This window comes from Scyliorhinus torazame, chromosome 7 (genome assembly GCF_047496885.1).
Source record: "Scyliorhinus torazame isolate Kashiwa2021f chromosome 7, sScyTor2.1, whole genome shotgun sequence".
NCBI classification, from domain to species: Eukaryota; Metazoa; Chordata; class Chondrichthyes; order Carcharhiniformes; family Scyliorhinidae; genus Scyliorhinus; species Scyliorhinus torazame.
Genome location: NC_092713.1, coordinates 51,415,126 through 51,429,965, shown reverse-complemented (window position 1 = coordinate 51,429,965; position 14,840 = coordinate 51,415,126). Strand labels below are relative to the sequence as shown.

Sequence of the window (14,840 nt, the reverse complement as noted above, 5' to 3'; positions counted from 1 at the left end):
TTAACCTTTTTAAAACAAACAGTGAATATCTTGGCAACCAGTAAATCAAATACACCCCCCAAGGAATACAACACTAAGTAATCTGTATGCCGTCTTTTTAACATTCAAAAGACTTAACACACCTTCAAACAGGAGCACATTAGGGTTTACATTCAAGACTGAAAACATTTATAATTCTTCTGAATTCACCAAATGATTAAGAGATAGTCCTTCATGGCAGAGATCAACAGCAGTGCAGCTCACAGACACACCCAAGCTTTCTCAAACTGAAACTAAAAAGCAGAAGTGGAGCTCCGCTCCACCCACACTCTGACATCACTTCAGTAAGATGAGCAGCTCCATTTCTGAAAGGTACATTTCTTAAACACTCATTTCTTAAAGGGTACTCTCACATGACACCTCTTCTCTCCCCCCACCCCCCCCCCCCCCCCAAGAAACCCCCCCCCCCCCCCCCATCAACTTCAAGATGGTTTCATTTTTCACCGTTGCACTATCCTTTAAGAAATGCACACAGTAAATATACTTGTTCGTTTAAAAAAACAACACACGCAAACAGGTATAATAATAAAGTCCATTTTTTTCCGTTCTTCCTCCAACTGAAATCCTTCATGATTGACAGTCTCGTTGAACAGGAAGGTCTCTGCACGATCCATCCAATTCTCTATGCCTCGACATTTCTCTTTAAAGTCAGATAATTTAGTTCAATCTGATCAGAGTCCCTTGCAATTCTCCAACACAGGAGCATTGGTTATCACCGCTTTCAGGCAGTCAAATGCCTGTTGAAAGTCCGCTGTCCATTGAAATTTTCTATGTTTCTTCAGCAAGTCCAGCAGTGGAGCAATCACGCTACAAAACTTTTGCACAAATGTTCGATCAAATCCACTAATGCCAAGAAATTGCATTATTTCCCCTTGTCTCGAGGGTATTGAAAACTCTTCAAGGAAAATGATTTGGGCTTTTCCAAATGCACTTTTGGCTAGGTTTATCACTAAATCCGCCTCCTGAAGTCGATCGAATAACTCCATCAGATGTTTTAAATATTCTGTCAATTACCAGATCGTCAATGTATACCGCACAATTGGGTAATCCTGAAATGACTGTGTTAGTTAACTGTTGAAATGTGGCTGGGGCGTTTTTCATGCCAAATGGCATAACTTTGAATTGGTATATACCATCTGGAGTCACAAAAGCTGAAATCTCCTTCGCCCTTCCGGATAAAGGTACCTGCCGGTAACCTTTATCGAAAACTCTTCAAGGAAAATGATTCGGGCTTTTCCAAATTCACTTTTGGCTAGGTTTATCACCAAATCCAATTTGGAAATAAAAGCTGATTGTCCCACTTTCTCAATGCAATCCTCCAAACATGGGATAGGATAAGAGTCCGTTCTTGTAACTGCATTAACCTTTCTATAGTCCATACACAACCGTTGGGTACCGTCTGGTTTAGGCACCATCACTATGGGTGAGCTCCATTGACTGCAACCCACTTCAATTGTGCCATTTTTAAGCATACTTTCAAACTCTTTGTTAACCTGTGCCAATTTTAAAGGGTTCAGTCTATATGGATGTTGTTTGATCGGAACATCATTTCTCACATCTACATCATGTATAGCCATTTTAGTACTTCCCAATTTATCTCTACAAACTTGCCCATGTGATATCAATAACTCTTTCAGGTCAGTTTGTTTTTCCTCTGGAAGGTAACTCACCAATGTACCCCAATTTTTAAGAATATCCTCATTTTCCAATTTAATTTGAACTATGTCGAAATCACAGTCATCTGGATTTGGTTCGTCACTTTGAGTTAGAATCATTAAAACTTCCTCCTTTTTCTCTCCTTCCCTTTACAAGTACCTTTTAAGCATATTCACATGACACACTCGGTGAATCTTCCTTCTATCTGGTGTTTTTACCACATAATTCACCTCACTTAATTTCCTTTCAATCTGATAAGGTCCACAAAATCTAGCTTTTAAAGGTTCCCCTACCACTGGTATCAATACTAAAACTTTATCTCCACTGGCAAAACTACGAACTTTGGATTTCTGGACCTCGACCCGTTTCGTCACATTTTGTGCAACTTTTAAATGTTGTCTAGCCAATTCACCTGCTCTATTTAATCGTTCCCTAAAATTTGATACTTAATCCAATAATGTAATTTCCGATTTCTCACGCACAATTTTTCCTTAATCAATTTAAGTGGTCCTCTTACCTCATGACCAAAAATTAGTTCAAAAGGACTAAATTTGGCTGACTCATTAGGATCATCCCTAATTGCAAACAGAACAAATGGAATTCCTTTATCCCAATCCCAATTTTAAATGTATTTATTAACCAGAACTTGGTTGGAAGTTAGAGGGATGGCATGTAAGGTAGTGCAATGTTCCTCCTGCAGGATGTTTGAGGTGAGGGATGCCGTTAGTGTCCCTGCTGATTTTACCTGCAGGAAGTGCCGCCATCTCCAGCTCCTCCAAAACCGAGTTCGGGAACTGGAGCTGGAGTTGGATGAACTTCGGATCATTCGGGAGGCAGAGGGGGTCATAGATAGCAGCTTCAGGGACTTAGTTACACCAAAGATTGGAGATAGATGGGTAACTGTAAGAGGGACTGGGAAGAAGCAGTCAGTGCAGGGATCCCCTGCGGTCGTTCCCCTGAGTAACAAGTATACCACTTTGGATACTCGGGGGGGGGGGGGGGGGGGGGGGGGACTTACCAGGGGTAAGCCATGGGGTACGGGCCTCTGGCACGGAGTCTGTCCCTGTTGGTCAGAAGGGAAGGGGGGAGAGGAGCAGAGCATTAGTAATTGGGGACTCGATAGTCAGGGGCACAGATAGGAGATTTTGTGGGAGCGAGAGAGACTCACGTTTGGTATGTTTCCTCCCAGGTGCAAGGGTACGTGATGTCTCGGATCGTGTTTTCCGGGTCCTTGGAGAGAGGGGGAGCAGCCCCAAGTCGTGGTCCACATTGGCACTTACGACATAGGTAGGAAAGGGGACAAGGATGCCAGGCAGGTTTTCAGGGAGCTAGGATGGAAGCTCAGAACGAGAACAAACAGAGTTGTTATCTCTGGGTTGTTGCCCGTGCCACGTGATAATGAGATGAGGAATAGGGAGAGAGAGCAATTAAACACGTGGCTACAGGGATGGTGCAAGCGGGAGGGATTCAGATTTCTGGATAACTGGGGCTCTTTCTGGGGAAGGTGGGACCTCTACAGACAGGATGGTCTACATCTGAACCTGACGGGCACAAATATCCTGGGGGGGAGATTTGTTAGTGCTCTTTAGGGGGATTTAAACTAATGCAGCAGGGGCATGGGAACCTGGATTGTAGTTTTAGGGTACGGGAGATTGAGAGTATAGAGGTCAGGAGCACAGACTTGACTTCGCAGGAGGGGGCCAGTGTTCAGGTAGGTGGTTTGAAGTGTGTCTACTTCAATGCCAGGAGTATACGAAATAAGGTAGGGGAACTGGCAGCATGGGTTGGTACCTGAGACTTCAATGTTGTGGCCATTTCAGAGACATGGATAGAGCAGGGACAGGAATGGTTGTTGCAGGTTCCGGGGTTTAGGTGTTTTAGTAAGCTCGGAGAAGGAGGCAAAAGAGGGGGAGGTGTGGCGCTGCTAGTCAAGAACAGTATTACGGTGGCGGAGTGGATGCTAGATGGGGACTCTTCTTCCGAGGTAGTATGGGCTGAGGTTAGAAACAGGAAAGGAGAGGTCACCCTGTTGGGAGTTTTCTATAGGCCTCCTAATAGTTCTAGGGATGTAGAGGAAAGGATGGCGAAGATGATTCTGGATAAGAGCGAAAGTAACAGGATAGTTATTATGGGAGACTTTAACTTTCCAAATATTGACCTGAAAAGATATAGTTCGAGTACATTAGATGGGTCGTTTTTTGTACAATGTGTGCAGGAGGGTTTCCTGACACAATATGTTGACAGGCCAACAAGAGGCGAGGCCACATTGGATTTGGTTTTGGGTAATGAACCAGGCCAGGTGTTAGATTTGGAGGTAGGTGAGCACTTTGGGGACAGTGACCACAATTCGGTGACGTTTACGTTAGTGATGGAAAGGGATATGTATACCCCGCAGGGCAAGAGTTATAGCTGGGGGAAGGGCAATTATGATGCCATTAGACATGACTTGGGAGGGGTAGGTTGGAGAAGTAGTCTGCAAGCGTTGGGCACACTGGATAAGTGGAGCTTGTTCAAGGAACAGCTACTGCGTGTTCTTGATAAGTACGTACCGGTCAGGCAGGGAGGAAGGCGTAGAGCGAGGGAACCGTGGTTTACCAAAGAAGTGGAATCTCTTGTTAAGAGGAAGAAGGAGGCCTATGTGAAGATGAGGTGTGAAGTTTAAGTTGGGGCGCTTGATAGTTACAAGGTAGCGAGGAAGGATCTAAAGAGAGAGCTAAGACGAGCAAGAAGGGGACATGAGAAGTATTTGGCAGGTAGGATCAAGAAAAACCCAAAAGCTTTCTATAGGTATGTCAGGAATAAAAGAATGACTAGGGTAAGAATAGGGCCAGTCAAGGACAGGGATGGGAAGTTGTGTGTGGAGTCTGAAGAGATAGGCGAGATACTAAATGAATATTTTTCGTCGGTATTCACTCAGGAAAAAGAGAATGTTGTGGAGGAGAATGCTGAGACCCAGGCTATTAGAATAGATGGCTTTGAGGTACGTAGGGAAGAGGTGTTGGCAATTCTGGACAGGCTGAAAATAGATAAGTCCCCGGGGCCTGATGGGATTTATCCTAGGATTCTCTGGGAAGCCAGGGAAGAGATTGCGGAGCCTTTGGCTTTGATTTTTATGTCATCATTGGCTACAGGAATAGTGCCAGGGGACTGGAGGATAGCAAATGTGGTCCCTTTGTTCAAGAAGGGGAGTAGAGACAACCCCGGCAACTATAGACCGGTGAGCCTCACGTCTGTTGTGGGTAAAGTCTTGGAGGGGATTATAAGAGACAAGATTTATAATCATCTAGATAGGAATGATATGATTAGGGATAGTCAGCATGGCTTTGTGAAGGGGAGGTCATGCCTCACAAACCTTATCGAGTTCTTTGAGAAGGTGACTGAACAGGTAGACGAGGGTAGAGCAGTTGATGTGGTGTATATGGATTTCAGTAAAGCGTTTGATAAGGTTCCCCATGGTAGGCTATTGCAGAAAATACGGAGGCTGGGGATTGAGGGTGATTTAGAGATGTGGATCAGAAATTGACTAGCTGAAAGAAGACAGAGGGTGGTGGTTGATGGGAAATGTTCAGAATGGAGTTCAGTTACAAGTGGCGTACCACAAGGATCTGTTCTGGGGCCGTTGCTGTTTGTCATTTTTATCAATGACCTAGAGGAGGGCGCAGAAGGGTGGGTGAGTAAATTTGCATACGACACTAAAGTCGGTGGTGTTGTCGACAGTGCGGAAGGATATTGCAGGTTACAGAGGGACATAGATAAGCTGCAGAGCTGGGCTGAGAGGTGGCAAATGGAGTTTAATGTAGAGAAGTGTGAGGTGATTCACTTTGGACAGAATAACAGGAATGCGGAATATTTGGCTAATGGTAAAATTCTTGGAAGTGTGGATGAGCAGAGGGATCTCGGTGTCCATGTACATAGATCCCTGAAAGTTGCCACCCAGGTTGATAGGGTTGTGAAGAAGGCCTATGGTGTGTTGGCCTTTATTGGTAGAGGGATTGAGTTCCGGAGTCATGAGGTCATGTTGCAGCTGTACAAAACTCTGGTACGGCCGCATTTGGAGTATTGCGTACAGTTCTGGTCACCTCATTATAGGAAGGACGTGGAAGCTTTGGAACGGGTGCAGAGGAGATTTACCAGGATGTTGCCTGGTATGGAGGGAAAATCTTATGAGGAAAGGCTGATGGACTTGAGGTTGTTTTCGTTGGAGAGAAGAAGGTTAAGAGGAGACTTAATAGAGGCATACAAAATGATCAGAGGGTTAGATAGGGTGGACAGTGAGAGCCTTCTCCCGCGGATGGAAATGGCTAGCACGAGGGGACATAGCCTTAAACTGAGGGATAATAGATATAGGACAGAGGTAGGTTCTTTACGCAAAGAGTGGTGAGGCCGTGGAATGCCCTACCTGCAATAGCAGTGAACTCGCCAACATTGAGGGCATTTAAAAGTTTATTGGATAAGCATATGGATGATAATGGCATAGTGTAGGTTAGATGGCTTTTGTTTTTTGACTTCCCATGTCGGTTCAACGTCGTGGGCCGAAGGGCCTGTACTGCGCTGTATCGTTCTATGTAATCCTCTGGATAATCTTGACAATACGCCCTCAACATTGTCTTTAATGTCTGATGCCACCTTTCTCATGCTCCCTGCAATTCTGGATGGTACGCAGTTGATTGAAATTGTTTTATTCCTAAGCTATCCATTACTTCTTTGAATAACCTAGAGGTAAAATTTGATCCTTGATCCGATTATATTTCTGTGGGTAGTCCATATCTCGTAAAGAATTTAAGTAACTCCTCCACAATCTTTTTAGCTGTAATATTATGTACTGGAATGGCCTCTGGAAACCTAGTAGATACATCCATTATCGTCAAAAGATATTGATTCCCACTTTTTGTTTTCGGAAGCGGTCCTACGCAATCAATTAGGACTCTTGTAAAAGGTTCCTCAAATGCTGGAATGGGTATTAAGGGCACTGGTTTCATCACTGCTTGAGGTTTCCCTATCACTTGACATGTGTGACATGATTGACAAAATGTAACTACATCTTTATGTAGTCCAGGCCAATAAAAATGTTTTGGGATTTTAGCTGAGTTTTCCTTATTCCCAAATGACCTCCCACTGGTACCTCATGTGCAACTCGCCACACCTCCTTTCTATACCCTACCGGCAATACTACTTGATGAACTTCTGCCCACTTTTCATCCGCCTGCATTTGTAAAGGTCTCCATTTTCTCATCAAGACATCACTTTTACGGTAATAACACTCTGGTACACATGCAGATTCCTCTTCCGTGTATGCTTTCTGATACATCCGTTTTATTTCTACATCTTTTTGTTGTAACTCCGCCAATTTCCCTGAACTAAAAGTATCCGCCTCATCCTCCACCTGTACTTGTTCTTTTTCAACCATCTGATCCAAAATCGTTTCTGCTCTTCAACTTCATCTTCACTCTTTGATTTCTCCTCTTGCCTTATCCTGTGACTTTGCGACCTTGTTATCACACAATCCGGAAAAGTCCCAGGATATTCGTCCTTCAACACTTCAGTTGTCTGATTTTCCACTGGCTTATCAACCACCGTAGGCATCACTCCCACTTGCGATCCAGCTATATCATTAGCCAAGATAAACTATTCCTGGACAAGATAGTTTCATTATTACTCCTACTACCACTTCACCACTCTTCACTGGACTTTCCAACCTTACCGTATATAATGGAACGCTACTCCTCTCACCCTAAATTCCACATATTACCACTTTTTCTGGCAATATTCTCCCCAGACTACATAACTCCTCATCTCTTATCATTAAAGACTGACTAGCTCCCCTATCTCTTAAAATTGTGACTTCTTCACCTACTCCTTCTGATACACATGAGTAAACTTTACCCACACAAGTAAATTATTTCAAGAGATCTGGCACCTTATTATCAATCGCCTCTTGATCAGGCTGTACAATCTTTCACACCTCCTTCGCTTCACTTGGGCTTTCTTTTACCACTTTAACAAACCCCACTGTCTTATCCTGTTTTACCACATCAGCCTTCCCAGTGCTTTTCTTCAACCACCAACACTGTGACTTTACATGGCCTAGTTTATTACAGTGAAAACATTTGAAACTTTTCATTTCTTTTCCACCCTCCTAGATTTTGTTTTTAATCTGAGGCACACTGTCTTTATTATCTCCCATCAGATCACCTTTACTTTTACCACTTGAGTATTTCTCATGTCCCCAGTTTCTATCCCTCATAGGCTGAAACTGATGTTGGAAACCAATCTTTGATTTATGAACTAATTCATAATCATCTGCCATTTCTGCTGCTAACCTCGCAGTTTTAACCCTCTGCTCTTCCACATGAGTTCTCACTACATCAGGAATTGAATTTTTAAACTCCTCCAAAAGTATAATTTCTCTGAGAGCTTCATATGTTTGGTCTATTTTCAAAGCCCTTATCCACCTATCAAAATTACTCCTGTTTGATCCTTTCAAACTCCATGTATGTTTGACCAAATTATTTCCTTAAATTTCTGAACCTTTGTCTGTAGGCTTCAGGAACTGGTTCATCTGCACCCAAGATGGATTTTTTCACCTCCTCATACGTCCCAGATACCCCCTCTGGTAGTGATGCAAACACTTCACTAGCTCTACCTACCAGCTTTGTTTGAATCAGTAACACCCACATGTCCTGTGGCCATTTCATTTGTTTAGCTACCTTCTCAAATGAAATGAAAAAGACTTCCACCTCCTTCTTGTCAAACCTTGGCAATGCTTGGACATATTTAAATAGATTCTCACCAAACCTTTGACTTTGACGCTCTTTCTCACTATCCTCATCACTATCATCCAACTGTACGTTTCCCTTTACGTCTGCCAATTTCAACTGACTGTCGCGTTTCATGGCCATTTTCTGAAGTTCAAACTCTCTCTCTTTATATTTTTCCCTGATCTGCATCTCCCTTTCTCTTTCTTTTTGTTCTGCTAGGGCTATTCTTTTCTCCTTTTCTTTTTCCTCTCTCTCTTACTCTTTCCGCTCTCTCTCTTTTGTATTCAAGCTGCTTTAATTCTTTCGCATGTTCCATTTGTTTAATTTGCAACTGAATTTTTGCCATTTCCAATGAGTCAATCTGTATCTCGGGCAACTTTAAATGCTTAGCCACTGCCATAATTACCTCATCTTTTCGCATTTTGTCAGGTAATGTTAACTGCTATGTTTATGCCAAATCTAACAGTCTGCTTTTAGTCTCTGTCCATAAGGTACTGCGTGTGACTCTCTCCACCCCCAAAAACATCTGAGCCTCTGAAAGAGCCATTGTCCACAACACACCCCACTTAAACTAAAATACCACACCTGAAAAGCAATCACAATATGCTCACTCCTCACTGTCTTTAAGTTCACTAAGCCAATCCAATAGATAGACTTTTATCCCCCTCGAGCCCCCAATTGTTATGGGCCAGGGTTTAGAGAATCCCAAAGTGTATCATGGAGTTCACCTGACCCACAACTTTTAATAGATTGTGGTATGGGGAGCACATGGCTCACTCTACATTTCTTAAACACTCATTTCTTAAAGGGTACTCTCACATGACACTCTTTTTACTGCCCCTGCACTAGTAACCTAGAGAAAGGGATCTCACCATTCCTGAATTTGGGGAAGCTAAATGTCTACCAAAATTATTTAAATAGGAGAGATTGTGGAATGGTTTAGGTTTGAGTCAACCTCCCAAGGTATGTTACAAAATGAGGATGCCTATCCTTTTGAAAAGGCCTCACACCACTCTACTAAAATAATACTTTTTCTCTCTTGCCTTCAGAAAGAGAATCCAGACTTATTTTATGCTGTGCCGTGGTCATGTGGTACTCTGGGATTTCTTGTTGCTGCAGAGATCAAGATCATTCCCGCTAAGAAGTATGTGCGTCTGCAGTACCAGCCAATGCAGGGCCTGAAGAACATCTGTGAAACATTCAGCCGAGAATCCCAAAATAAAGAAAATCATTTTGTGGAGGGCCTTGTATATTCACTGGATGAGGCGGTGGTAATGACTGGAGTTTTGACTGATGTGGCTGAACCAGATAAGGTAAGTTGGAGTAACAGAGGAACCAGGAAACTTGGCTACGCAACACATCTAGCATATGATTCAGCGTTCATGGTGTGAATATTTTCATGTCTTTTTTAAAAATATCTCCTCATTCCACATTAAGTCTGAATTGGACAAGTAAGCAATAGTTAATCCATGAACCAACAGGCAGATGTATTTATAATGGTGTTTACTTAACAGTTCCTGATCCTTTTCTCCAAGTATTTGAACAGTGCATTGACAAAAATCGGTTTAGCATTTTAATGATCTTCAGTGCCTTTACTCTGCCAATTTCAGTGGGACTGCCTTTACTTGGTTCCTCTCTTACCAACTCGAACATCTCCAGCAATGGTTTATTTTCTTATCCTGGTGCCATTACCATCTAAATACCTCAAGGACCTATTGTCCTCTTCCCTTTCACATCCATATGCTATCTCTTGGTAATGTCATTTGAAGATGTAAAAATGTATGCTGCCAAAACCCATTTCTGTTCTTCCACTGCCTCTGTGCCATCATTTTGCTTGTCCAATATCAGGTCTTGAATGGGTGACCATGTCTTTCAGTTAAAGCTATCAGTCCAACCACAAATGCTCTACTTTCCCCACTGATTCTATACTTTCCCTGGTGTGTGTTGAAACAGACTATTTGCAACTTTGGTGCCCTCTTTAACCCAAGATTTCAATCCCATTTCCTCCGATCACAAAGCCGTTTATATCCACTTCCTTAATTCTTCTTGTCTCTCCTCCTACCTCCTCTGCCACTGAGACCATCAGCTATGTCTTTACCATCTCAAGATTTGACTTTTCTAAAGTTTTCATGGTTGGTCTTCCTTCTGTCATACTTTGTATTAATTTAAAACTATGCTGCCCACATTCCATCCAACATCTAACCATCATCCTGTTCTTGTTGACCTTGATGATAATAATAATAATCTTTATTATTGTCACAAGTAGGCTTACATTAACACTGCAATGAAGTTACTGTGAAAATCTCCTAGTTTCCACACTTGGGCGCCTGCTCGGGTACACAGAGGGAGTATTCAGAATGTCCAATTCCCCTAAGGAGGAAAGCGGAGCACCCGGAGGAAACCTATGCAGACTCTGGGAGAACCTACAGACTCCGCACAGCCAGTGACCCAAATGGGATTCGAACCGGCAACCCTGGCGCTGTGAAGCAACAGTGCCAACCACTGCTACCGTGCAAGTCCTCCAGTGTCTCCATTTTAAAATTCCACTCCTAATATTACTAACCTCCTCCAGCCATTCAAACTGTCCCCAAAGAACACAGGTCCTCTGATTCTGGCCTTTTGTGCAAACCCCTTTCCTTCACCCCACCATTGGCAGCTGTGCCTTTGGCCTCCTAAGCTCTGGAATTCCCTCCCAAAACTTCTCTGCATCTTTACTTTGCTGCCCTCCTTAAAACCTGATCCTCTGACCACCCTGAATGATGTCCCCTTTTTGTGGTTTGATGCCCACATTTCTGGGAAGCAGCTTGGGATATTTTTGTTCATTAAGAATCCGTGTGTAACTCTACTGTTTACTGTCCAGTTTACAGTTCTAACTCATTTTGATTGAGCAAAAGCAACTGGGAGCACCCATTGATGACCGAAAAGCCCAGTTTCAATTGTGGACGTTAAACTTTTGGCCTTTATGTTCAAACTATAAATAAAAGTTATGCATAATTTGCTGTTTTAGATAAACCGAATTGGATATTATTACAAGCCATGGTTCTTTAAACATGTGGAGAAGTACCTGCGAGAGAGCCACAGTGCAGTGGAATATATCCCTCTGAGACACTACTATCACCGCCACACTCGCAGTATCTTCTGGGAACTTCAGGTAATATATGTAGGAATTACTTCCAGACTTGTCGGTTTTGTTGTTCCTGCCCTAACTGTAGTTTTTGGGATTGCCAAGAAATGTATACAATAGGTCTATAACTTGCTTAATTTTCTCTGAAATTTATTTCTGTTGATTTACTGATCTCGAACACTAGAAGACCAAATTTATTTTGATGGTTTATTTCTGTATGTATTGCAACTAGCCTGGAGTGTTTCAGTTCCCCTATCTGTAATATCCCGCATGGGACGTCCAGGGTGGGAATGCTTGTCTACCTCGTGCTCCTTGCGGAATGCAAGCTAGGGACGGGGTATCCCAATTACCCAGAGTATATAAGGTTGGCCAGAAAGGAACCCAGTAGGGTCTACTGGAAGTGTATATAATCTTGTTGTGAATAAAACTTTATTCTTATTTTTACTCTGTGGACTCCCCGTGTTCTTTATTAAACTACTTTCACAAAATCACCAGAAAAATAAACTCACTGGTTGAGCAAGATTTGGCATTTAACTTAAATGCAGCATAATGGCGTTAGGTGAAAAAGATTTATCCCTTTCCTCCATGAGGGGTCTCTATTCCAAAGCACAGTGCTTGGATCTTGATCCCTTTTTAAATTGGGCTGTAACTTCTGTGGTGGGGAGGGTGAAATGAAAATTGCTTATTGTCACGAGTAGGCTTCAATGAAGTTACTGTGAAAAGCTCCTAGTCACCACATTCCAGTGCCTGTTCGGGGAGGCTGGTATGGGTGGGGGTGAGAACCTTCAAAGGTAAGCATTTTGACAGCAATTGCCCAGAAGTGCCCACTCTGGGCAAATGCCCTGCCTGGTGTGCATCTAAAAATGTGATCTTAATTGCAAACTTTGGGTAATTCCGACAGGATTACATGAATAGTCACTCAGAAAAAGTCAGGAAATTAAAACATTTTATAACTTCTGTGTACCTATTGTAAATACCCCGATGTCCCGCAGAGGATTCCCCCACCTCCTCTGCTAATCACCCTCCCACCTGCATGGGGCTATCACTGCCCATAGCAGACCCAACTCTCATGCCTGAATCCCCTCCTCGCCCCATCCCCTGACCAGCGACTGTAGCCCCCACCACATACAGGTCTGACTTAAGATGAACCCCCCACAGAAAGAAAATCTGCAAGCTCCCTGGACCTCTGAAATCCTATCCATTTACCTTGGGCACGTCTCCCTGGTCTGTCAATTTGAATCAGACCTGATTACATCGATTTACGGCAACTAGTGGCGTAAAAAAGGGGGGTCTCCCCCTTCAATCTGATAGAGCTGGACTTCCACACTGGACTTGGGAGACTGTTGCGCTGCCTGGATCTCACCCAGCCTAAGTCGGAAGGTCAGGTGAGACGGACACCGAAGAAATGTAGTGTAGGTAAGTGGGCACGGTGGAAATACAATGCTGATTACACTTGGAGGAAGTTACGGCCCAATGTTTCATGTAACGTTTCCTCTGTATTTTCTAAACTTAAATGTTGCCATTTTGTTCTTATTTCATGACCATTTATTTTAAACTAATAGTTTATAATCCCAATGGCATAGAGTTTAAATTCCAACTTTTCTTTTAAAAATGCCAACGTCATTCTCTTAACAATTCTAATAGTTTAAATCCGTGTGTAATTTACTCACCTTTGTCAGAGTGAGGAACAGTCAGTAGCCTAGTCAAAAAATTAATTTGACTTTGTGAAAGCAAAAACTAATGATTTACGATAATTTCAACCCTTGTGTTAACCATCATGTCATTTGAATTTATGACATTCACACATGATTTAACAAACTATATAATTGGCAAATTCCACACGATATTAATAATAGACCACTGGAAAGTAATTGTAAGCCATGTGTTCTTAATTGGAGGTTTTATTTTGTGAGGCGCATTATACATTCGAGACTGTTGTCAACCATTGCTCGGGGAGGAAGACGATGAGCAAAACAAAATTATATGAAGCCTCAAACTACTGCAAAAGTATTATCTGGCCGTTCTGCCATTATCATTCTTTTGAAATTAGATTCTGACTACCACTATTGCCGTTAATTTATTGGAGTTAACTGGTGCGCATTTAAGCTGTTAAAGCCATTCTGCAAGTCAATGTAACTACAGATCAAGGTCCTTTACCCCAAACACTTGGGGACAATTGCATTTTGATTGCAGATCTCTGCCATTCAATATGATCATGGCTGATTCTCTATTTCAACACTATATTCTTCCACTCGCCATACCTCTTGATGCCTTTAGAGTCTAGAAATCTATCTGTTTCCTCCCTAACTATAGTCAGTGATTTGGTGGTTTTCCGATCCCGCATATAAACGTTTGTTACAATTTTCGAAACCGAAACTAGCTATTGTCTAAAATAAATAAAATGGGTAGCAAAGTAAGATGTGTCACTGAATAATAAATACAGGACATCTGTAATAATTTCTTTTTGACATGTTCACCACAAAAATTGTGAGGTGAAGCACCGACGAACAACTAGACTTCCCGTGCTAAAGGTTGATGAGGTTCATAAAAAGTGTGATTTTTGGATGTGTTCGGTTTTTCGATTTATGGATAAAGGAAATATGGATAAAGGATACGCAACTTATACTAAATTCTTAGGTTTAAAATCTAGTCCGTATGTTAAATCAGACCCAATTCTACTCGTAACCACTGAGGAAGCTGTGAGGTCCTGATCCTAATAGCCTTAAAGTCCTGAGCATGAATGATGATGGGCATGCTGCAAAATATAAATATGCCCAATAAATTGTCCTGCATTTGATTTATTGTGGCAACATGAAATCTGCATTGAAAAAAATGCAAGTCCTTCGTTCGAAGGAACAAAGTTCCATCAAAGTGCTAACCTGTCATCTCCTTCTCCGGTACTAATAATCCTGTTACGTATTCTCAATATTTTCAGCATTTGCTGTTTTATTTTTTACCTAGCTTATTGCATAAAGCGTATGGAGTAAGATTAATGTGAAAGGCACCATGAATGTTGCCATCATCCCAGAGGACCATAGGCTGCTCTCCACTTTGAGAGAGCTGACTGGTGGTGATTTAACCACACCTCAGTTGAGGGGGTGAGGTTGAGAAGGCGGGCCTCAGCTGGTATGGGAATTGAACCCATGTTGTTAGCATTGCCCTGTATCACCAGCCAGCTGTCCAGCCAACTGAATTAACCCACCCCCTATATTTATTCATGGGATGTGGGCATCACGGGCTGGGCCAGCATTTATTGCCCTTCC

The 14,840-nt window shown here is 42.5% G+C and overlaps 1 protein-coding gene across 1 annotated transcript in view; it reads left to right on the top strand.

Moving 5' to 3' along the window:
• The window catches only part of dhcr24 (24-dehydrocholesterol reductase), a 53,093-nt gene that overhangs the window by 23,918 nt on the left and 14,335 nt on the right, over window positions 1–14,840 (top strand). The window contains exons 5-6 of the mRNA XM_072510696.1: window positions 9,503–9,766; window positions 11,461–11,604. Coding sequence (XP_072366797.1) covers window positions 9,503–9,766; window positions 11,461–11,604 — 408 coding nt within the window. The remainder of the gene's footprint in view (window positions 1–9,502; window positions 9,767–11,460; window positions 11,605–14,840) is intronic.